Source organism: Apodemus sylvaticus, chromosome 20 (assembly GCF_947179515.1).
Source record: "Apodemus sylvaticus chromosome 20, mApoSyl1.1, whole genome shotgun sequence".
NCBI lineage: Eukaryota > Metazoa > Chordata > Mammalia > Rodentia > Muridae > Apodemus > Apodemus sylvaticus.
In genome coordinates, this window is record NC_067491.1 from 17,660,375 (window position 1) to 17,684,878 (window position 24,504).

The following is a 24,504-nucleotide window of genomic DNA, read 5'->3' on the forward strand; positions in this document are numbered from 1 at the left end:
GGCTGGGATAAAGTGTTTAATTTACCATCAAACAGTGGGAGGATAGTATCTAGCTACTTCATCAGTTTCAAGTAAAAATTAGTTTAGTTTGGAACTTGCCTTGTGTGAAGAGAAGCAGGTTTTTGCTAAGTGCCAGAAAAGTGTGTCCTATTACTTTACCCTGCGCATTGATTTTAAGGTTTGGGCAGTAGGGGGAAGGGGGATCCTTATTTTGTATAAAAAAGCATTGTTTTCATTTTTATTTTCCCCTTGTCTTTTATTCCTCTTTGATATGAGATAGTTTTGTAATACAGAGTTAGTAATATTAAAATGAATTCATATTAATTTCATATTTAAGCAAGAACATATTTTAAAGGCTTTTTTATTAAAAGTGGAGTTCCTTATTTATCTACAATTTTTTTTTCTGCCTGTTAAGCCAACATTAAAGCCTTATATTATGTTCTTGTTATCTTATATATGGTGTGACTTTTACCCCTTTGGGGAAGCCTTCTTATACAAATACTCAGTTGTTTAAAGCTCTCTTCTGTTTCAACATCTGCATTAGCCCATTTTCTTTTTAAAGTCCACAGTTTATCTTAGTAGAATGAAGATAGAAAATGGATAAAACATATATCTGAAAAAATGAAGTTGTTTTGTAATAGTAATTGTAACCAGCTGTCTAGGCCTTGAAGTTTTTTTAAGCTGCAGATATGGTAGTGCTTTGGGGGATGGATTGGGTTTGGAAGGTAGCAGTGTCCTTGGTGTGGCAGACATTGACTGACATCTCATTTTAGTTTGCTTGGCTTGAAGGGCATACAGAGATTGAGGAGTGAGCAGATTATTTTTCTTCGAAAAAATATCTTAAAGATACTACCTAGTTTTACAAGAAGCCATGTATAATAAAGGTTTTGTTGTTGTTGAGACTTAGAAGGGGTCACCATTTCACTTGTATGCTAAAATGTGAGGTGCTAACTTTAGTGAGGGATAGAAAGAATTAACAAAGGATTAGATTGGAGATGTTATTCTTAAGGCAACTTATTATAATCACACAGGAGATTAGCAGAACTTAAAAGAACTTTTCTCACCTCAGTTCTACTGAGTGCTACCTTTAACTCTATATTTTACAAATTCATTAGTGATATATGCTATTCAAATGTACTATCCATCAGTGTTTTTTTTGTTATTGTTGTTTTTTGTTTGTCTTTGTGTTTTTTGCAACAGAGTCTTAATATAGACATTCTAGTCAGTAACTCAGATCCTCCTGCCTGTGCCTTCAGCATGTTAGGATTGGCGGGACTTGTTTTTATGTTTGGCTGCTGTATACTGAGCCGAGGCCTTGCACATGCTAGGCAAAGCACTTTAACACTTAACTCTCTACTCCCAACTTTTTGGCTATTCTTGATTTTTTTTAAAAGTTAAGAATAGAGGACATAAAGAGAGCTATCTTTCCCAGAACTAAAATTTAATGAAATTAGACAGCGGGGTGGGAGAACATCTTGGAATGGATACATGAGTGCTTGAACCTACATTTTGCCAGATTGGGGGTAGAAGTAATTATGTAGCAAGCATATAAGATATCCAGAAAATACTGAATTAGAGGATTGTATGATTTCAGGCCCAAGAGTAATATAATATAATTCAGTCACAATTGTAAACATGAGACCTTACCTAAGGGCTTGTGTGGAGACTGCTCAGCAGTTGATAAGAGCCAGGCAGCACATTGTATTCAAGTTGCATACCGTTTTCTAAGGGTGTTGATAAGATCTGAGTGAGTCTTACAGCCTTGCATGTTCCTGGGCCCCAAACTTACTGGATTGAAGTAGACCAAGAACCAGGAATCCTTTTCTCCTAGATCTTCATTGCATTGGAATGAAGGAGTTGTATAGTTGGAGTAATCTTTCATTACTCAGCTAAGTATTTACAACCTTGGAAGTGGGAAAAGGAAAACTTTATTTAGTGTCTCCTAGTGTGTAGACAGTTAACTAGTTGTCCTGATGGGCCATAGACATTTGTGTCTGGATTCGGAAAGGTCCCAGGCTACTTGAGAATAGAAGTAAGTCTTCCTAGGATTTAGAGTCCTGACTTGGTGAGTGGTGGCATAATTCTAACTGCTACTCATCTGAGATCGCAATAGACTTTTTAGAGTAAGAGCATAATTGAGACAGTTTAAAAGTGATGATCCGGACAGTGTGAAGCATAGGGAAAGTAGCTTCCAGTTGCTTTAGGAATTAAGTTTTATATGCTTGTTGTGTGCCTACTGCATATGTCATACCATCCTAGACACTAGAGATAGATATGTGGATGGGACCATTTTCCTTGATACTGGGAGCATACTATATAGTAAACACACTGCTATTTCTTATTGTGTGTCTTGATTGTCTTTGTCTCATTAGAACTTTGTCTATGAAAAGTACTTAGTAGATATTTGCTGTAATAATAATGAGAAACATGAGCTTCTCACATATATTATTGGTATATGCCCTTAGTTTAGTGATGAAACAGTTGAGGGAATGGGGAACTTTCTGGTTGTCATATGGTTTCAGCTAATAGTAAAGTATAATCTTTAATATGGATTAAAGATGAAAGTTGTATCATCAAGTTTTCCCCCATAAAATGTCTGTTTTTCTGTGGAGACTCAGTTAATTAAACTACCTTATTTTTCTTTGCCATTAAGATCGTTTGTTGGGTCTTTCAACTGCCATACACACATTAAAAATGAGGGGGGGGAGCTGGTGTTCCAGTATTTACTCTGTGTTAATCTTCACAGCTCCATGCGAGGTTAAAGAACTTGTAAGGTCTTGTAGATGGCAAGTGATAGAGCCAGAATTAAGTCCTTTGTAAGAATGGTGATCAGAATATGAGCTAAGAACACAGGTTTTGAAACCCAAGAGCACGCTAGTGATAGTGTTGAATCTACAGGTGCCAAGAAGCTGCTGAGCACTGTCTCCTGAAGACTCTGTGACATATGTATTGATGAGTGCTGCCCCAATAAGGTTCTGTGCCAAAACCTAATCAACAGTATAACAAGTAACAAAGTTCCTGTTAATCACAGTGCACAACTGAGGAACTACTGCAGTTCTTGTAATGAGTAGGACAGAATTATTAGTCAAGCTCATGATATGTGTGAGGAGTACATACTTTACACGAATCATCAGGAAGCCTGAGTTCCTGGAATGAATGGCCTTGAAGGAGCCTTTGAGTACAGGACAGCTAAGGAGCTCTAGTAAGTCACATACTGACAGGGGAGCATCAGCAGGTCCGTGTACTGAATGAGGGGACATTAGGGAACAAGCTTATCATATCTCAGAGTAGGAAGCCTTGTGAGCATTCAGACTGGGCTACAGAGATGGCTCATGTTAGGATCACCTGGCTGCTCTTCCAGAGGCCCCTCCAGGGTCTGTTCCCTGCACCCATCAGTGACTATGGTTCCAAAGGATCTGACATTTTTCTCCTTAGGAACCATAAACACATGTAAACAGGCATGAATGGGCAAAACATTTGTACACATAATAAAATAAAAGAAGAATCAGCCTGTGTGCTAGCTCTTGTAAAGGCAGCTGGTGCCAGCCTGATGCCCTGAGCTCTACCAGTTGTCCTTTGGCCTCTGCATACATACAAAGGAAATACATAAATGTAAAAGAAAGTAGTAACTTGACTAAGTTCTAGTTACTATTTAGTTTGCAAAGGTTTTTATGATGCCACCTCCTTTGTAACTCTCACTCTGCTTTGCAGAAAGTGAGCTGAATGGGGAAGGAGTGAGTCAGGCAGGAGCATGGGAATTGGACTAGTGACTGCGAAGGGGTCAGATTTGGGACAGTTTGGAATACAGTCTATACAGTTTATTATATAGTGTTTGGAAAAAAATACCATATTTATAAGATTTGAGACCTGTATCATTATGTGACTGGGTGCTAATAATCTATAGTGGACCTTTAGGTTGGGAAAGTAAACAAAGTTTACTTGTGGAAATGTGTGGTACTGCGCCATGAGAATTGGTCCTGCAGAGCTACTTGTTTCTGGTGTTCTCTGGTTCACAACAGCTTCTTGTTTCTAGTTTTGAATTTTAAAACCAGTTTGCTTTATCCATCTTTCCCATCTGATGTATCCTTAGTTTAGGTAAGGCACGTGCTCCTTTAGGTCTGTAATCGATCCCCTTTCATTTTTCTTCCCCTTGTTTCCTAGGCCCCCTGAGCATCAGGGACTGTAGGCAGCAGCACCATTTACCTTGTCATCTGTCTGCATTCTCATACAGCTTGTCCTGTCATGCCGGCTCTAGCCACCTGATTTTGCAGCATTACCACTACCATTCATCTCCCGACTTAAGTCGTGGTCATTATTGTATTTATATAGTCTCCAGGAGACCGTTTCTAGTCCCAAGCCTATGAAGTATTGTGCATGCCCCCAAACACAGGGTCTTACTCACCCCTTGGATCTATGTATATACTTCATAATCTTGATTCCTGTTGTACCAGAGAAGGGAAGGCATTCTTAGGGAATGGTAAATAGTGAAGGTCCAGGGACAGATTTGGGATGAGGGAGGAATGAAAGAGGATTATTAATCATACATAGAGTATCTGAGCAGGGAAATGTTAATTAAGGTTAGAAGAACTTTTTTCTTGGGGGTCCTGACAGAGTTGTAAAGACTTAAGTTGTGGCTGTACTTAATAATATCCCCAAACCCTGGTTGTACCTTTAAAAACACTGGGATTGTTTAGGGGCAGTAGTTCTCAACCTTGGGTCACAACTCCTTATGGGTGAATGACCTTTCACAGGAGTCACATATCAGACATCCAGATATTTACATTATGATTCATAACAGTAGCAAAATTACAGTTATGAAGTAGAAACGAAAACAATTTTATGGTTGGGGATCTGAAGAACTGTGTTAAAGGGTCATAAAGGGTCTTAGGAAGGTTGAGAATCAGTGGCATAGGGTAAAGCTTCTACTACCCATGAATTCCCCAAACTCAGAGTAAGTTACAGTTTGTAAAGAAGCAAAAGTTAGCAACTTACTCTAAAAAAGTGGCAAGTAATGTTAATTGTGAAAGTACTTTGAAGCTAGAACAGAAACTGGATTTGTGGCTTCCTGCTTTGTTGCATGTGATCTGGTTTTCAGAAGCCCTGTTTTGTTTTTTATGTATATGTTTATGTGTCTGTAAGTTCATATGTGTAGCCTGCAGAGCCAGAGGATGTAACATCTGTTGAAGATGGAGTTAGAGGTGGTTGTGACCTCCTGATTGTGGCTGCTGAGAACCAAACTTAGGTCATCCTCTCTGAGAACTGGAGCACCCTGAGAGGTTTCTCCAGTTTTTCTACTGTCGTGTTGAGGTTAATGGCTTGTTTTACCTCTTAGTTTATAATTTGGTGGATCTCAGAAGTTTGTTATTTTGCTCTAAATTCTTTGGATTCTGTGACAGAAATACCAGAATAAAATGGTTTTACCTGGAAACTTAGTACAGGAGAAGTTGTAGGTAAAGTCATGGACAGATCAAGCACTACTTCAGACTATGTCTTTTGTTAGTTTGGGCACGACAGTGAATTTCTACAGAAGTCTAGATCTTTGGTATAATGGAAAGAAAGGCCCCATACAGCTGCCAGGTTTCAGGCATTTGGTGCTGTAACTGAACTCTCCCCTTTTGTTAATGCTTTTTATCTTTAGAAAGGACTTCTGTAGATGGTACAACTTGCTATAAGTATTTAAGATACTGGTGTGAAGCTGCTGCTCTCTTAGCAAAAAATCATGGCATACTTATATTTTTCATCAATTATGAAAACTTAGTGTGTGTACATTCTTGTGTTAGGGCACATGGAAGACAGCTTGTAAAAGGCAGTTTCTTTGTACCACTTGGATTCTAGAGATAGAATTTGGGTCAGTGGGTCAGGCCTGGGGACACCTTTACCCACTGGGCCTGCCACCAACCCTGTAGAATGCTGAAATCAATTTTTTTAGGATTTCTGAAAAAAAGGTCCATGAAGACTTTAATTCATTGTTCAGCATCGTGTCACATGTGGTAGGCATCGGTTCCAAACACACTGCATTGGTCTTCCTTAAAGAAGTTGATTCAGAACTATGCCCTTTTAAATCATTTTTGTATTTTCATTCCTTATGTGTAAAAATTGGGATAAAAAAAATAAATGTCTTCCTTATAAAAATTGTTTAGGGAAAAAAGGCAGAGATAATTTTGGTTAGGCGGTCCTTGAGTGTCACTGAGTTCCCGCAGATGCTCACAGAAAAAGCTCCCATACATAGATGTGTCTCTTACCTTTGTTGTTCACATACGCCACCAACAGTCATTGAAGGGTTTCTTTTTGTAGCACGTATGTGCTGTTCTTGTCCTGATGTTTTAGAGATGATGTTCTGTTATTATTTATAATTAGAAGATTAAATCCCCCCGAAACCTATCCAGTTAGTCATAGTTTGACTCCAGTAGCTCCAGGGTAATAGGTTAGTACATTTTGTCTTCTAAATCTCTGTGTACTTTTATTCAGTGTTACTCTATTTTAAAGAGCTTCAATTTATAAGTCAAATTTCAGCTAATCCTATTAAATATTTAAGAATTGGTGATACAGTTTGTAATATGTATTTTCTTTTCATCATTCATGAATATTTCAACAAAATGAAATAAATGTGTTAAATTTATTCTCTGTTTAACCAAGATGAATCTGGAGGCTGAAATTCAAACATTCTTTACTTCATATTGTCCTCTTCCCCCACGTATTAATATAAATTAGTTAGAACTGTCCAGTCTTTAATTGAATAAAACATATTATCCATTGTTGTTTTCTTGGCCAGAATGTTCACCAGTATTCAAATTATGTACAATATTTAAAGTAGTTCTAAAATTAGACATTTTTCTTACACATGGAAAACTACCCAGAGGGGAAGTTACTGTGGATAAAAAAAACAAACTCATTTTTTGTGGGCCTAATTTTTTTAACAGGACAAAAAGTGAAATTTGAAGTTATGACTTAGAGCGAGTGATGAAAGTAAAAGGAAGAAAAGGGTGAAACTGAAGAGAGACTGGGCAGACAGTAAAGAGAGGATGGTGGGAGAGAGGGGGTGGGGCAGCCCACCGCATAGCCACATCCAAAAGGCTGGAGGGAGGTGATGAAAGGTCTTAGGCACTCACAGTGCTGTGGGCATCCCTGTTCTGCCCTCGAGAACACGAGGAGTTTAAGAGCTCCAAATTCTAGCCCTAGTTCTTTGTGTTGCCCCGGGAGAAGTCAGTTAACTTATCTGAGGATCAGATTTCTTATCTGTAAAATGTAGACAGAGTAGGGGATCTTTAACATCTGAATGTGTGTAACTTTGGCGATGAGTAACTGGCAAATACAAGCCTGTTGGAAGTTTTCATCTAGAGCTGACTTTAAGACACTGTGTAGAAGTAGAGATAATTAAGCACCTGAGGTTAGGAGCCTTTTTGGTTTTACTGCTATTTTCCCTAGCAGCTTTTATGATATTTGCCACATACTGGGCCCCTAGGAAATGTGTTAGGAAAATTACCATTTTGATGGGTTTCTTATGGAAGGCACCCACAGCACCTCTAGGAAAACTGTATGATTGAGGGAGGGCAAAGGCTGGATTTTAAACTCTTCTTTATTTTTGTCCCAGATTTAGAGAAAATGGTAGTAGGTAGTACTCTGTATAGACACAAATAAAATAGTGACAAGACTGTATGTATGCTAGGCCAGTCCCTTCTAGGTACCTTAAACTGCGAGGCTGATAGATTTCAGCTAGCTCTCAGTGCAGTCTCTGAGCTCTTTGTGATCCCAAAAGACATATTTTACAGATGTTTGGCCAAAGTACTGTATATAAGGCATAGACTGAGAGAAAGTGCAGTATGTGTAGGATTCTATTTCTGTGAAAGGCATAGACTCCAGCTCTTCAGGTATTTGAAATGCTTAGAGCCAAAACTGAAACCAGAAGGAAAAATATCTTACATCCCCAGCACTAAAGTCATTATTTTCTGATGAGTTATGTCTTTTTTTCTTTAATTTAACTTCTAAAATAAGTTTGATTGACTAGTGTATCAAATAGTTAGCACCCTGAAAACAAAGCACTAAAACACGTGGCTCAGAAAGATGAGGGAAGGAGGCGTTCATAGACAGGGCGGCAACCTAAACAATGCTGTGACGCTGTGAGAGAAAAAGGAAGGAAACAGACTGTTAGCTCTCCATTCTGAATTTCCAAACAATTCACATTTCATTCCATCTGAAAATAGTGGGCATGTCAAACATCTAAAACACAAGTTTGTCCACTTTGATTAATATTTTTGAATTTTATACCTGAATGGCAAAACACAATAGTCTTAAAAAGCATACCTATAAACATATCTATTCTTCTATTTGGCCCCAGATGTGCTTGAAAAATGTAGGGTCATTATATTTTAAAATATTTTAAAATCATACCAGTTTTTTAAATTATACCTATATCAGATTAGGGTTTTCTTTTTAACAGTTGCTAAATATTATATGTTGGGTTTGTAAAACTTGTAATGTTATAAAATATGTATTAATAAATTTCTCTAAAATGCTTTTACAAAGGACAATATAATATTAAAGATACTATGACAAAGTGGGAGTGATTGTCTTTTATGTACATTAATTATAAATTAAAACACAATATTGCAGAATTTCTTAATGGCATATTTGCATGTGCTAGTTTCACAAATATGCCCTTAATGAATTTGAGAACAAGATCCATTTGTATTATGTAACATTTTATTTGTTATAATTATTTACATAATTTATTGTAAAATAGAAATATGAAAATACAACATAATCAAAATATTAAATTTCAGACTAAAATTTTTGTTTAAAATTAGAGTCCATTTGCAGTGAGTTGAATGTTAGGTCATTTTAAAATGTTTTAAATTGCCAACTCCAGAAGATGGATACCAATTTCATTCCTGATGGCAATGAATTTCCTTCTTCTGAATTTTCTTATTAGGTGCACTAGGCCTTCCAATGAGGGGGATGAGCAACAATACCCCTCAGTTAAATCGCAGCTTATCACAAGGCACTCAGTTACCGAGCCACGTCACGCCAACAACAGGGGTACCAACAATGTCACTTCACACGCCTCCATCTCCAAGCAGGTATTTATTAATGGACCAGAATATTTTCAGAATGTATTTTTGTAGAGTAAGCAAGCTTTTAATTTTTTAGTATGGTCATTAACTACTTGGTTTTCTGGTTCAGTGCCTTGCACTCAGAAAACAGTACCTAATGCTCATCTGATTTCATTGCAAAGTGATAGCATTTTGATTTTGAAGCTAAGCTAGTTGTCATCTGAATGGATCAAGGTTTAATTGCCTCCTGGGGAGCTTTTACAAAAAGCTGTATATACCTTTTCCCTAAAGATGTTCAATTTAAAATGACTCCTAGATAACTATTCCCTGCTTGCTCCTTCACCACACATCTGTTGTTTAGGTACAGTAAAAGAAAACAGTAACATAGATTATGTATATTATTAATATCAAGAGGACAGAATAATTTGAACTTTGAATGAAATTATTCTAAATATATATATGTATATATGGAAAACATTTATAATTTATATCATAGTTGTCCCAATAGTTCTCTGTTATGATGGCACCTCTTTTAGTTCCACTATACAGTTAGGAATACAGCCGGAATGTATATTTGAAATTGTAGGGGTTAGAGCAATTGATTGATTATAGAGAATTTTAATGAGTGATTGTAGAGAGCTTATTTAGTATAATGGACTTCTTTTTCAGGGGTATTTTGCCTATGAATCCTAGGAATATGATGAACCACTCCCAGGTTGGTCAGGGCATTGGAATTCCTAGCAGGACAAATAGCATGAGCAGTTCAGGGTTAGGTAGCCCCAACAGAAGCTCGCCAAGCATAATATGTATGCCAAAGCAACAGCCTTCTCGACAGCCTTTTACTGTGAACAGGTAAGATGTTTATTGATACTGCATATAATTGTCTTTTGGGCTATCCTCAGGTTTGCCTTTTCATGTGCAATTCTTTGTTTTTGAGTCGTGGCTTCTGTTTCATAGCTGTGTTCTAATTGTATATTTGTGAACAAAGTTGTTACCTATCATAATTCTTTACCCTCCGCAGACTCAGAACATATTCTCTTAGAAAAAAGATGGTTTTATTTTACATAACATGCTAAATCCTTTTGTTGATGTGATATTAGAAAGGAAATGTTCTTGGGTTGTCACCAGACACATTTTTATTGATTTATCCTATTATTATTATTAAGTAAAGCTGTCCAGTGTGTGCTGAGAGTTGTGGGTTTCTGCCTGTGACTGCAGGAAAGCATGCTGGGTCATGGCTGCCATGCTTTAGTTATGCAGTGTCCAGACGCCCGCAGAGCTGAAGGCTGTGGGTGCCTACTGCAGAAATACTTTACAGTCATGTGGACTACTTCAAAACACTGTTCTTTTAAAGTTTATGTCTAAAGATTCAAGACAAAAAAATAAGCTGGTGTTTTTCTTTCCATTTTGTACAGTACGAATAAGAACAGGGATTTATTTGTTAGTATGTTGAAGCTGTGTGGGTAACATGAGGGTTATATCTAAAATGTAAAGCTTTCTTGCAAAGCAATGTAAGTTTGAGCCACATGTCATGTATGTTTATTCTTAGTTTCCATGGAAACTATGTAGTGAAAGAAAGGCCCTTCACGTAGTTGTTGCTGTCCTGTCCACCTCACGTCTTCTTGTCAGTCAGCACTAAAATGGGTGCTTGGCGGACTTCCTGCTCAGCCTTTACCCACAGACTCCAGTTATGTTATGTAGGCTCTACAATTTTCTGTAATGTTATCTAAGCTTTTAAGAAATTATTTGCAACATGTTATTACAACTCTTTTTGATAGCGTCTAGTTAACTGTATTGTTCAGGCTTTATTGCATCATTCTGCATTCTTGTTCATTTTATATATATATATATATTTTTAAATTTTTACTTTCCTGTATTTTTTTCACATTTTAATTATTCAAAAAATACTTTGCATAAAAATGTCATTGTAATAAAACTCTTAACTTGTGCTTATGTGTACTCCTTATACATTGTCTTTACTATGAAATGGCTTTAGTTGAACACTAAATCCGTATTTGAAGGTACCTATACAACGAGCAGCTCTAGTATAATAGGAAAAAAAAGTTTGTTGACAGAAACGCTAACTTTGCTCTGGAATGCTAGTTCTCCTGAATTAGGGAGAGAAGTTACAGTTGTCACCTCCAGATGCTTAACCCTGTTCTACACTTGCATGCTAACCTATGAGAATGACAAAGTTTCTTTGTAGTATCTTCATTAATAATCCTTATTGACATCTTTATCTGGTCTTCTTTTGAATGTAGTTTCTTTTTATTGTTTTGCTTAGGTTTGTATAAAAAGAAAAAGGAATTGTTTATAATTATTTGTAAACCAAGTTATGCATTAATTCTAAATTGGAGTACTATAAGGAGCTTTTTTCCTATTTAGTAGATGAAAACTAAGCTCTATTTAAGATATGAATGATGAGTTTTCAAACACTGAATTCAGTTTTTTTAAGTACCTGGTCAGTTTACTTTAGATCAATTCAACATTTATTGAACACCTTGTAAATCTTAACACCAGGGGGCAGAGAATGAATAAGACAGACTCACAGGAGAGAATAGCTGGGAAAGACAGACGGGTTGTAAAGAGAAGACTTACACTGAAAAGCAAGCTTTATAAGTCAGGAACGAAAGCAAGAGTTGAGGAGGGTAATCTTAAGCCTCCCTGCGTACTGTTGAGGTAGGTGCACTTATCCAGCGCGGTAGCACACCGGCAGCACTCAATGATACTCTTAAGCTCTGTTCTTCACCATTCATAAATAAGTTTCTTTTTTGGTTTTTAAAATTAATTTGTTTAAATTGTTTGATACTTTCTTGTTCATTGAAGAATTTTAGAGAAATTTTTAAATTAAAATATTTTACTCTCAGATTAGTATTGGTTTTGAAACATATTATTGTTTTATATGAGGAGACCCAAAGTATATACTTTTTTTTTTTATCTCAAAGTTAGTGTTCTTACTGTATATCTAAAATTATTTTCTATGTACCCAGTATGTCTGGATTTGGAATGAACAGGAATCAGGCATTTGGAATGAATAACTCCTTATCAAGTAACATTTTTAATGGAACAGGTAAGCTTCCTCTGGAGCTAGTACCCTATGAAAGTACAGTAGAGTTCTGAAACACAAGCAGGTCGGCATGCTGGGCTCGGAATAGTAGCAGGCCTTTACTGTTTTAAATAGAATTTAGTTTAGAAAAAAAAACTGTCAGGGATAGTATTTAACTAAACAGCAGAGAGTCATTTAAATGCCCCCCTCCCCCAGCTTGGCCTTGTAAGATAATATTTTGTATTGTAACATCAGAATTATTTTCTAACATCTAAAAGAGTAAATACTAATTTGGACTATATTTGTGTCTTGGAATCTTGGTTTTTTTTCTTCATAATGTTTTCTGTCCTTTGCCCTCTCACTGAGGAAAAACAGTACAGATTAGGTTCGGTGGTAGGACATTCTGATTTTAGATACTTGGATCGAAAAGAATCTGTCAATCATAGGAAGCACTTAGCATTTTTAAAAATATCTTTAATGAAAAATTTCACATTTAATTCTTATGAAATTTGATCCAGTATTATCTATAAGATTGAGCTACCTGGAAAGTAACTCAAATTTTGGCAAAAACTAAAGTTTGTTGGTTTCTTTTAGCAGCTGCTTTAGCAGGAAATAAACAGGGTGTGGTAGGTATTGCTGGCTTGCCTTGCCTCTGTGTGCTTGGTGATGAGAAATAAGAGGTGTGCCATGATCAGTGAGTGCATCAGCAGGACCAGAGTTAGTGTCACTGGGCGCTATGTCCATGAGGTGGCGGAAAGGAGAGGTCGTAAGGTCAGCATGCGCATGGCACAGGAGAAGAAGACCAAAGGGAGCTCTGTCGCAGCTACAGCTTCTGAGTGTTCTGGTGGTTTGCTGAAAACTGAAGTGGACCAGCCAAGATTAAAGCCATTGAAAGAAATGGAAGACTTTAAGCATTCAAATAGTATATCCATTTCTTTCAATGGAAGATTTTAAGCATTTATATATTATAGTTTTCTGGGTGTGACTTTAAAACCTGTCAACTTTGTAATTCTTACAACAAAGTTGTATACTTCATTGCCTTTAAAGGGTACACTTTTTCATACCTAGTATGTGAAGTCTGGCTGCCTCTCACATGTCAACTGAATAATGTTTTTATATGCTACTGTAAAGTTTCAGGAATTTAAAATTCTTAGATTTTATACTGGGAAAATTATAAATTGTTGGTTAAAACATATTCTAATTGTAATACATGACAATTTTAAGTTAGATCTGGAAGGAACTAAGGGTATGTATTAAAAGTTAATTTTTACTTGATGAAGATTTCGATTAATCAAAATTTGCGAGATACTAACTTAAAAATCAAAATAGTAAATAAGATTTTAATTTCTTTTGTTTTGTCTGTATTATATTTTTAATGAAAATTTAAAAAAAATAACTTGTGAGAAATGGTTTATTTCTACCTTTACACTTGTCATTTTAAATTATCACCTTCTTTCGTGTATTAAAACAGTCCTTTTGTTTTAATAAACAGAGTTACTTGTAGGATAGTAGTTATACTTTTAATTGTGAAAATTTTCAGAAAAATCAAAATTAATTGGAAACCAGCCTCACAATTATACATGCTTTTAAAGCAAGGCAAAACATAAAGAAAAATGATTGTATACGGTTAAATTGTAGGTAGAAAATTAAGTGGTTCAAAATTAGAATACAGGTTAAGAACACAAAAGGTTAAGGAAAAAGTAATTAAAATAGCCAAAATAGGGAAGTTGGGTTAAATGTTTATGTCAAATGATAGCAGTATAATTTAAAACAAATACATAGGTCTTTATTCAGTATATTTATTGAGCGCCTACTGTGTAACAGGCAATATAAACTTCTGGGTTTTGATCATTCCTATACTCCCCACCTACTCCTGATACATAGGAGTCCATCCTTGCATGGAGCTAACAAACATGCATGTGTACACACTTTTGTCTCAGACTAAAGTATACAGAGCAGAAGCCCTCAGGGCTTCTCTATCTGCTGCTTGCCTCAAAGTCTTTCTGGACATTTGCAAGAGGTAATGTCATCATCGCATCTTAGAGTTGAAGCTCCAGGTAACCTAGATACTGCCCCATCCAGTTTTAATGAAAAGAGCAGCATGCTAAACAGTGCATTCATCCTCCCTAAGGAGCTCTGAGTTTTATTACCCTCTTCCAACAAGGCAAATAATGTACAACCCCTCTCTTTATGGCTACTTCTCTAGACTTGGGTATTGTAAGGAGCTGGCTGCATATTGCTTTCCTCAGTTACTAGGGAATTAATTCCATGACACGAAATGAGTCCACAGAATCCACAGCATGCGTGCCCACTGTCATGCACCTACCACAGCAGCCCTGCACTATTAAGGAAGAAGACACTGTTGTTTCAAATGAGATGTTCAGCTTTTATAATTTCATTGTAAATGTTTGTGAAATCAGTAACAAGTGTTATCTCTTATGATTTAGATGGCAGTGAAAATGTGACAGGATTGGACCTTTCAGATTTCCCAGCATTAGCAGACCGGAATAGAAGGGAAGGAAGCGGAAACCCGACTCCATTAATAAACCCCTTGGCTGGAAGAGCTCCTTACGGTAATTCGTACTTTTAGTGATGGCCAATTAAAGGTTACAAGCATGTGCACTACATACATACGTGTTTGTGTAGTACATGCATACATGCATGTGTATACTTATGTTGTCAACGCAGGTTAGCATTACTTTGTCAGAATTCATAAGCTGCAAATTGTTTTTTCTTTCCATGTATCCACCATCGCAAAGTTGAGTGGTAAACTTTAGTACAAAAGTCTAAATACTTGATGTCATTGCTATTCAGAAGTTATTTCTTACATTCTGCGTGCTTTAGTTATATGTGATTAGTTTTGTGGCTTGGCTTTTTTAGTTGGCCTCACCTTTATGGGAATATATCCTTGGTAATTAATAATAACTGCACTGAGGTATCTATCTAAGTGAAGATTTCACTAAATTCACACTGGGGCTGGAAAATTCATTTCAGAAGGAAGGCAGTCTGAGGGCACTTGGAACAGTTAGCAACACTTTTAGTTTTTGGCTACTGTGTGCCAGCACCAGCTCTTCTGCCATCCATGTGGCACACATTCCTACATATGTGCAATTGCCCTCTTGCAAAGCCTGTGAGAACCAGTGCTTATGATTTTGTGCTTTTATCGATTCTTAGCCATGATTAGTATCCCCAGTCACTCTTGCTTACAGTCTCTATAAGTTAAGTGATTTGGGTAGGAGAGCCTGAATATCAATGTTTAGAAAACCATAGGCAGTGGCAGAATAACAGCTGAGATAAAAGCTTTTGTGAAATTAGCATAGCTAGACTATTTTTTCTGATAGAGGCTGGTATCGAGGCAATAAATAATGAGATGAGTTTACTCATCAGTTATTTTAAAATAGAGCTCATATTTTTCTCCATGATCAAGGATTTCAAGTTCCAAAGTTGTGGATATGAATAAAAATAATGTGTGGAGGAAAAACTTTGTTGATCATAATCTTAAACCTTCCAAATCTGTTTTCCCAAAATAAGAGACTGTGCCATGCCCTGAATGTGTGTGCCTGGCCGCTTGCTTCTTGGTGCAGACGCTGATGTTGTTAACCTCTCCCCAGAGGTCCTCTCTTTCATCCCTTTAAACATCCCGTTGCTCTCCTTGGGCCATCTCTACTTTCTCCATTTCCTTCTTGAATTGTGGAGCCCCCAAACTGGATTTGTAATCCAATAAGGGCCCGGCTAATAACAAGTATAGTGGGAGAGTACTTCCCAGTTCTTGCTTGTTTTACATCTCTAACAAGGAGTCCAAGAAAATGAGAAATAAAATGGAATTGTTTTATAATTGATTGCAATTTTCTCATTCTGTAAATCACTTTTAAATAGAATATTGACGTGTTCTTTTAAATTTTATCATATTTATTTTCATTTGACAGTTAACTGGTGTTTACGGCATCTAGTCAGATATTTAAAGCTAGCTTATCCTGAGAGCCAGCATTTTGAGTATTATTACCAATATCAAATACACCTATATAACATTAGATTGGAATTATAGGATTACTACTTGTTTTCCTTGTATTGCTTTATATGTTGCTTCTTTTTAGCAGTAAACCAAAATTTCTTTGTTGTTATCCTGAATATTAATTTTGGAGTTATCAGTTCACATGCTTTTTTAAAAAAAGCTTTTGGTATATTGTGACAAGCAAAGTTAGCGTCTTATGTAGTTTATAAGACAGTATCATAGCTTCAATTAGTTTTCTGGATTATTTTCATTACATAGTTGGAATGGTAACAAAACCTGCAAATGAGCAATCCCAAGACTTCTCAATACACAATGAAGATTTCCCAGCATTACCTGGCTCCAGCTATAAAGATCCAACGTCAAGTAATGACGACAGCAAATCTGTAAGTAGCTGAGAACCATGTATGTGTGAGCAGTGTAGTTTTCTCCCTTTAGACTTGACTTGCCTTACACTAATACTGACTAGACGCTGCTGCAGAACTGTTTCACACTGTAATAATCTAACTTCTGAAGAATGTAGAAAGCTTTATAACTTAGAAAAGAGCCATTTTTTTCCTATTTCATATAGGTTTGCAAATTTCTGTTGAACTTGTCAGTTAATTTAGACTTTTATTGTAGTCCCTGTCAGCTGGACCCCATGAAGTTTGATAATATAGACTTCTAAGGAGCTGTGTTTTTCTTGAGTAAGTTTTCTCCTTGAAGAATCTGTATGAACATTTTTATACCTTTGTTGATTCAACATACTCAGCTTCTGATTTAACAAATATGTTTATTTCTTTCAACATTCATGGCAAAGAGCTTGGTTTTTTTGGCCGGGGGTGGGGGGGTTGTATGTATGATGGGCTTAAAGAAGATTGTTGGGCAAAGATGGAAATAAGTGTCAATTTGAAAAGGTCATACATTCCTGGTTTATCTTTGAGGTTGCTTTGGTAATATTTTGATATAGAAGTGTGTGTCCACAAAGCATAAAACCCCAAGAAAGACAAAGATATTTTTCATATTCACCCCCTCCCCCATCTATGAATGAGATTTAAAAAAGAAAAGACTAATTTTCTTGAGATTTCTTGCCCTTTAAATACTCAGATGTAGACACAGAATTTGTTCCCCGAGGCAGTTAAGGGGACATACTTTGCATGTAGAAAACAGGTAATGACTACTAATTTAAATATAATAGTGACTGACTAGCAGGGTGTTGATGAACTTCGCCTTACATATTAGCACCTCTAATGTCATGCTTGCCTCTTTCATGCTAGAATTTGAGTACATCGGGGAAGACGACTTCAAGTACAGATGGACCCAAATTCCCTGGAGATAAAAGTTCAACAACACAAAACAATAATCAGCAGAAAAAGGGGATCCAGGTGTTACCTGATGGTGGGACTCCATAAATATGTCAGATATTTTAAAGTGCATTTTTCTCTACTTTTCTTAATATAAAGTAAAAATAACTGTGTTTTTCTTAACCAGGTCGAGTTACTAACATTCCTCAAGGGATGGTGACGGACCAATTTGGAATGATTGGCCTGTTAACATTTATCAGGGCAGCAGAGACAGACCCAGGAATGGTACATCTTGCTTTAGGAAGTGACTTAACGACATTAGGCCTCAATCTGAACTCACCTGAGTAAGTTTTTTCTTCCACGTTTGTACTATCTTCTAGCATGTAATAGATTCTCATACTGTTACCTTTTTCTTTTGAAAACAGAGTAACCCAGGCAGGCTTTTTAGGCATTCTCTTGTATCCTGTGCCTCAGGCTTGTAGCTAATCTCCTCAGCCTGCTGACTCCTGGGCCATTCCTTCTTGCTAGCCTATAGATTACTGTCACTGAGAAATACCAAGGAGCCATCTACAAGGCATTTGGGTCGGTCCCCAAGCCACATCTTTATCCAGCCCATTGATCTTGTCATTATTCGAAACTGTAGGCTCACCATAAATGTACTCTGTTGCTTGCTTTCTAGCTGTCACTGTTTACCACATCTCTCTTATGGCTGCGACTCTATTGGAACTTGTCATTCTTTAGCTCTTCTGCCTTCCTCAGGGTTCTTATCTCCTCCTCTGATGAGCTCACTTCCTTCTCACCTTTACATTTTATGATGAATCGTAATCGCTCACTTAGGCAAGCTTGACTGTCTGCCCTTCTCACTTCTCATCATACTTGCATACTTGTCTGTATCCCTTGTATCTGTTTGTTTCATTCTTGACCATCTTCTGGTTGGACTACAGAAGAGTAATTTCATTGTGTGGTCTTGATGCACACTCATGCTCAAGAACTTAAAAGAGAGTCCAAAATTTTGCAGGCATACTCCTACCTGATGACAGTCCTTTCAGAACCTTTTGTTTGCTTTTGGGTGTGTTTGGATTGGTTGGTTGGTTGGTTGATTTTTTTTTTTTTTCTGCTGTTATCCTATGTGACTGTTTTACATTTCATCAAGCCAGCAATAGCATTTCCTCCTGTTCAATAGCTCTAATAACCTGGCTTCTTTTTCTACTTTACAAAGACAAGTGTAAACAAATAGAAGAGGGCATTACCTGGTCCTGCCTCCAAATCTAATGACCTGCCACCAGTATAAATCTGACATGCCCTTGCCAAAATTTCTGGTCCATGCTTCTTGCTAAACCTTTGTAAAACCTCAGGAGTGTGAGTCTTAACTTTTTCTCCTTCCCCTGGTCTTTCTCCTTTTCCTCTTAATCCTTTACGTGTTGTACACAGTAAGCTGGCGTTCTTCCCCTGAGCTACATCCTCACCCACTCCTCAGGACTTTGGAAATGGTCTTGCTGGTATGTTCTAGGGTGGCTCCTTAACTAAGCACCCCTGCTTCTGTCTGAGCAATATTACATATGCCATGATTTACTTCCAACTTACAACATTTTTCTTTTGACATTTCTAGTCAAATGCAGAGAAACTTGATTCAGCCGCCTTTGAGTTATCACATTTTTAATTCTTTTTTTTTTTTTTTGAAGCAAACCATCTCAAATGTACCATCATGTTTTTTTTCTAATTTGTCTTCTCTCATTCTATTAAATCCATTTTTCCTAGGAGGACTCTGTTCCCACAATTCCTGTTAAGCAACATTCCCACTTTATCTTGATACTCAGTCCTCACTTGATCTTGAAGTTTCCATTTTGCCCTGATAACACTGGCTCATCCCTCAGTTTCCCTTGCTCATGCCAAGGATGACCTTTGGATTGTCCTCTTGTCTTATCTAGACTTGTGCTTTTAAGGACCACATGGATTGAAAATTCCAAACACATTCCCACTGCAGAATTTTTCCTTGAATTTAAGATTTTAGATATAGTTACTAGCTAAATATCTCTTTAAGATTTGGGTTAAACCTACACCGTGTCTATGCTTTCTTAGTCTCCATTAATACTTTGAGAAACTCGACATCATCCTTAAGTCCCTCCTTCCTTTTCTCTCACATGCAGTCCTCTCAGATTGATACAGAATCTACTCATATTCTCATTAACTTGCTACCACTATGGTTTGTTGCCTGAATATTCTGCCAGCATATCACAGCAGATATTCTTGGGTTTCTTCTTGCTCTTTTTGTTATGGCTTTGTGTAGCACTCAAAGATAATTCTTTCTGTGCTCAGTACCAAGTACAAATTTGTTGTTCTAATTTAAAAACTCCCTGAATAGCAGCCCTGCAGTATTCACATCATCCTGTCTTTCTTGTGACTCCACCTCAGAAGATGCTTTTCCCTTTGTTCACTGGCTGCCTTCCTCTGCTTCTCATGGCAAGCTGTCTCTGCCTCAGTTCTGATATTTGCCTTGACTAGTGCAGTGTTCTACTAGCTAATTATCTGTGATTATCGCTCTCATATCTTTGAATGTTTGCTTACATATAAGCTTACCAAATCTGACTTAAACTGACTACCCTATTTAATTATATAACCAGTATTTATCTGTTTTGCAAATTATGTGCCAGTGTTCAATTAGCCACACACTTAAACATAAAGTAAGTTTTCCAGTATCAGCAGTCTTCGTTGGTTCACTTACCTTGGTCAGAGCGTCTTGAGCAGTCAGTCCAGGTGCATAAAATAGGCCCTCACTCACGCCAGAGGTTCGTGAGTCCGGAATCTGGCTCCTCCTCAGTACGGCTTTGAGTGAGACAGGTATGGAAAGTGATGTAACTGGAGAGTAGTGTGGAAATGAACTTAAGTAGACCATTTACATTTGTACCTAAGTATATTTTGATTTGCAGTGCTTTATATTCTGTTGGTGGAATACTAAAGGAAGCACTCCTGTGTTAATTTTCTGCTATAAACTTGCAGTAAATTCAAGAAAGGGAACCAGGAAGGATGCTTATTTTTTTATTTGAATTCTTTTTGTTACCATTTTCCTGAAATTAAGTTAGACATGCAGTTTTCTACTTTGTTCTTTAAAGTTGCTTCTTTTTTACTTGTTCAGAAATCTCTACCCCAAATTTGCATCCCCCTGGGCTTCTTCACCCTGTCGGCCTCAAGACATAGGTAGGAGAATGCATTTGTGTTCACATTTGTTTAGAAGATACTTTCTAAGAATCAGTTAATAACACTTTTGTTTGTTGTTTTATTATGCAGACTTCCATGTTCCATCAGAATATTTAACAAACATTCACATTAGGGATAAGGTGAGTGTAACTGTCTCTTCTTGGACATTTCTCTTATCTACTGTCTTGGCCCGCTTCCGGTTCCGACGGCATGCTAATCTGTTAGCAGTCTTAGGGATATGCTTCTGTATGCCATTCACATATGGGTAACAGTTTTATTTCTTTTTTTTTATTAATAATATTAATGTTGTAGGCCTTATTTTTTAAAACCAAACAATGTTAGAAATGATAAAATATTTCTTATAATTAATAACTGTAACCATAGTGAATGGAAATAAACTAACTTGGAAAATTTTGTGATTCTCCTCCTGACATTTTTATTTTATGCCCTTACTCATAAGATATTATCCAGATAAAATGTTTTTAATGGGACAACCCACAAACACCCCTTTGAAGTTATTGGACATTTTCCCACTCTCTGTGCCGCACCAATACTGTAGATCTGAGGCCACAGTTGCCTAAGTGTTCCACAGTCTTTCCTTAGACCAGGGTGGAAAGCACTGGAGACCACCGAGTTCATTCACCAAGGCCTGCAGAGTAGGAGAGCACGTGTGGCGGGGGGTGGGGTGTGCTGCACTGACTGAGGCATGCTTTGTGTTTACGTCGATATGTCAGATGCTCTGTGCGAACATGAGAACTTAAGACGATCACATTTATCCTGAGTTTATAGTTTTGTAGGCTGTTTTCTACTTTGTGGAAGGAAATGTGAAAAGGTTATCTTTTAGGCATCCATTTAAACAAAATATGAGTACTGTCTCTCTCTGATTATTATGCTTATCCTATGTGATATGCTAGAAAGAAATGATTTGTGCATCACTCTGCATGTAGACTCAGCTAGCACTTACAAACCTGTGTAGCTGGGATTCCATGGGATACCTACATAATCTTCATTCTTTACTTCAGCATGGGGTTCAGCAAATAGCCTTGTTTATTTAAATGATAGCTGTCTGTGCTAAATGAAGCATTTCTGTTTATCCTTCCATTTTTATTTTAGTGGTAGCCATTGTTTTTTTTGTTTTTTTTTTGTTTGTTTTTGAAATTTTTACATTTGTTTTACAACTTAGCATAATTTGTCTCTCGTAGCTGGCTGCAATCAAACTTGGCCGATACGGAGAAGACCTCCTCTTCTATCTGTATTACATGAACGGCGGGGATGTGTTACAACTCTTAGCCGCAGTAGAGCTGTATGTTCAACTATCTTACCACTTTCTCTCTAGCATATCTTGGATAGAAGGTTTTTAAAATGATTATGGTTATAGGTGTGTTTTTTATTGAAAATTCTCCATTCCATGAAGTGTAAGTTGTTAGCAGGGTGTTGTTGGGTTGAGGTGCCTGGCTAGCAACTCCAAACCTTAGCTTCATTCACAACAACAAAGTATAAATAAGAGAATCTGAATTGTTTTCATTTTTAGTAAAATGAATTTTGTTTATTTTGAGAGCATATTGCAGCTTTATAATCATTGTAATACAAAAAGAATTTTAAACTTGATGTCAGCTGTCTGAAATGACATGTATGGTGAATTTAGTTTTTTGAATGTGAGTTATAAATCAGGACTCATGGTTGTGGTTCTTGTAGAACCAGATGTCTCTGATGAATAGACCCAGAGTCTCATTTGACATACATCAGTTATTACTCTATAGATAAGACCCTGCATGTTTGTACCTTTATGCCAAAACTAAATTGTCAGTTTTTTAAATTTCTCAGTTGAGAGAATTTATTTTTTTCTCATTTCCCTCTATTTTTTGTGAAACAAGGTTAGCACCTATTGCTTTAAATCAAATCATAATAAAGAAATGTATTGCCCTCCTCATCCATCTGTAATTAATTGGCTTTTTTTGTCATGTCATCTCTATCTGTGAACTACCTAACTTTGCAGGAAAGCACACATGTACATAGAGGTTCATCCTGGTGGGACATCTGTCCCTTTGGATGTTGCTACCCCAGTTTATAACTGCTGTGTATCAGGTGCCTGGCTTCTGATGGTATCCTCTTAGATTCTGAGGATTTATTATTTAAATTAAAAAATTAAACTTTACAAAATGGGTATTCTATTATCATAGCTATAAAATTGTGTGAACTTAGTCAATCAAATGGGCGTTTTACTTAATAACTTGCCTAGTAATAAAAAAGTCAGTGGATTGTTTTATTATGTACTTGGATTTCTGTTATTCAGTATGTTTGGTCTGCCCAAGTTTTATTTTATTTATACATACATATATACATGTATATGTATTTTTTTAAATGCTCATCTACCTTTTAAACTATTATGTCTACCTAAAGTAGATTCAACTTTAATGTGTATTAAGGAATACGCTTTTGGTACAAAAGAAATTATCTTGCTATATATAAATAAGGTTATATTTAATAGCAGAGCCAGATACAGAAGCTTCAAATGTATATATTTTTCTAGCTTTGTATGGGTCCCAGGAGAAATTGATTGTTTGTGTTTTAAACATTAAAGTTTTAACCGTGACTGGAGGTACCACAAGGAGGAGCGGGTCTGGATCACCAGGGCCCCGGGCATGGAGCCCACCATGAAGACCAACACGTATGAGCGGGGCACCTACTACTTCTTCGACTGTCTCAACTGGAGGAAAGTAGCTAAGGTAGAGTTTTCCATATGCAGAGTATGGACATAGATGGCAAAGAATGTCCAGGTCGGGACAGTGTGTCTGCTGCATAACGTGTCAGGTGCTTGTCAGCTCTTGTAGGCGTGTCTAAAACCAGCTTATCTCACTAATAGGAAGATTATTAAATTTGGTAAGAGATTTCTATGACTTAGGGTAAGAATTGTTAATATTTGGAACATTTTATGAATGCCACATTATTAAATAAAGCTACTTTCTTATAGTCTCACCCAGTCACATAATTTCATATTCCTATTTCTTTTACACGGGGTAAATTTCTTTTTTTTTTTTTAAGCAGAAAGGTCGCTGTTCATTTGCAGGTCATTCGGTGCAGGAGAGTCGCAAAAGCTCACTGTTGGTTGTCCCTGTGTGTAAACATTGGAGGGGAAATGCGCTGTAGGGAAGGTTAATTGTATAGTTGCATTTTGGTTTGTAACTTTGCTTAAAATCACCTTGTCAAAGAAAATTCCCCCCTTTGAATTGTGTAGATTTCTTCGTTGATAGATACTTTACTTTTGAGTATAGTAGCTGATGCTTTTCTCAGTGAGTGAGGGTAAATATGACCTACATATACTTTCAGAGAATTCCAAATCCATTTCTCTGAATGATTGTTAGTACTACAAAAGTATGAGGCAGTTTTTAAAGTAAATTTGTTGCTTTGGGGTTATCTTTTCAGTGTACTAAATTGGTAGGATGTTTACATTTTAAGAAGACAGTATGAAGTGTTACCAGATATAAACTATGGAAAAGCTTGACCTTCTGGAAATTGTTATAAAGCTTAAAGATATGGGAAAAGATGAGCCCAATAGGAAATAGAGAAGAGGGTAAAAATTGTTTAGATTTTTGGTTTAGGTGTTTGTCTTTAGGTATCTCAGTGGTAAATGTGACAAGTGCTCAGTCTTTAGACTGTATCTGTCATCTCAACAGTTTTACTTATTGGAAATGTCTTCATTTCAAAGAGTGTATTCTTCACTTACCACTTTAATTAAATATCTTGTTTGTGAAGAGACAATGTGAACGAGTGTGATCGGTATTGATGTGTGCTGTGTCTGTAAGGCCCTGGACCAGTGGAGACTGTTCACAGTGGTCCGTGTGCCTTCTCCAAGAAGTAGACTACTAGAGAAATTGCTTGGTAGAATATTGAAATCTGAATAGTTTTTCCCCTAAGACATAA

The 24,504-nt window shown here is 36.8% G+C and overlaps 1 protein-coding gene across 7 annotated transcripts in view; it reads left to right on the forward strand.

Moving 5' to 3' along the window:
• Cnot2 (CCR4-NOT transcription complex subunit 2) overlaps nucleotides 1–24,504 on the forward strand; it is a 92,551-nt gene that overhangs the window by 63,022 nt on the left and 5,025 nt on the right. For 6 of the 7 annotated variants that reach the window (XM_052165829.1, XM_052165826.1, XM_052165825.1 and 3 more), the window contains 11 exons: nucleotides 8,930–9,077; nucleotides 9,720–9,902; nucleotides 12,041–12,120; nucleotides 14,544–14,669; nucleotides 16,367–16,491; nucleotides 17,362–17,482; nucleotides 17,576–17,732; nucleotides 20,522–20,583; nucleotides 20,674–20,723; nucleotides 21,786–21,886; nucleotides 23,165–23,309. In XM_052165829.1, the coding sequence (XP_052021789.1) occupies nucleotides 8,930–9,077; nucleotides 9,720–9,902; nucleotides 12,041–12,120; nucleotides 14,544–14,669; nucleotides 16,367–16,491; nucleotides 17,362–17,482; nucleotides 17,576–17,732; nucleotides 20,522–20,583; nucleotides 20,674–20,723; nucleotides 21,786–21,886; nucleotides 23,165–23,309 (1,298 nt within the window). The remainder of the gene's footprint in view (nucleotides 1–8,929; nucleotides 9,078–9,719; nucleotides 9,903–12,040; nucleotides 12,121–14,543; nucleotides 14,670–16,366; nucleotides 16,492–17,361; nucleotides 17,483–17,575; nucleotides 17,733–20,521; nucleotides 20,584–20,673; nucleotides 20,724–21,785; nucleotides 21,887–23,164; nucleotides 23,310–24,504) is intronic. The other variant, XM_052165831.1, reaches the window with a different exon arrangement.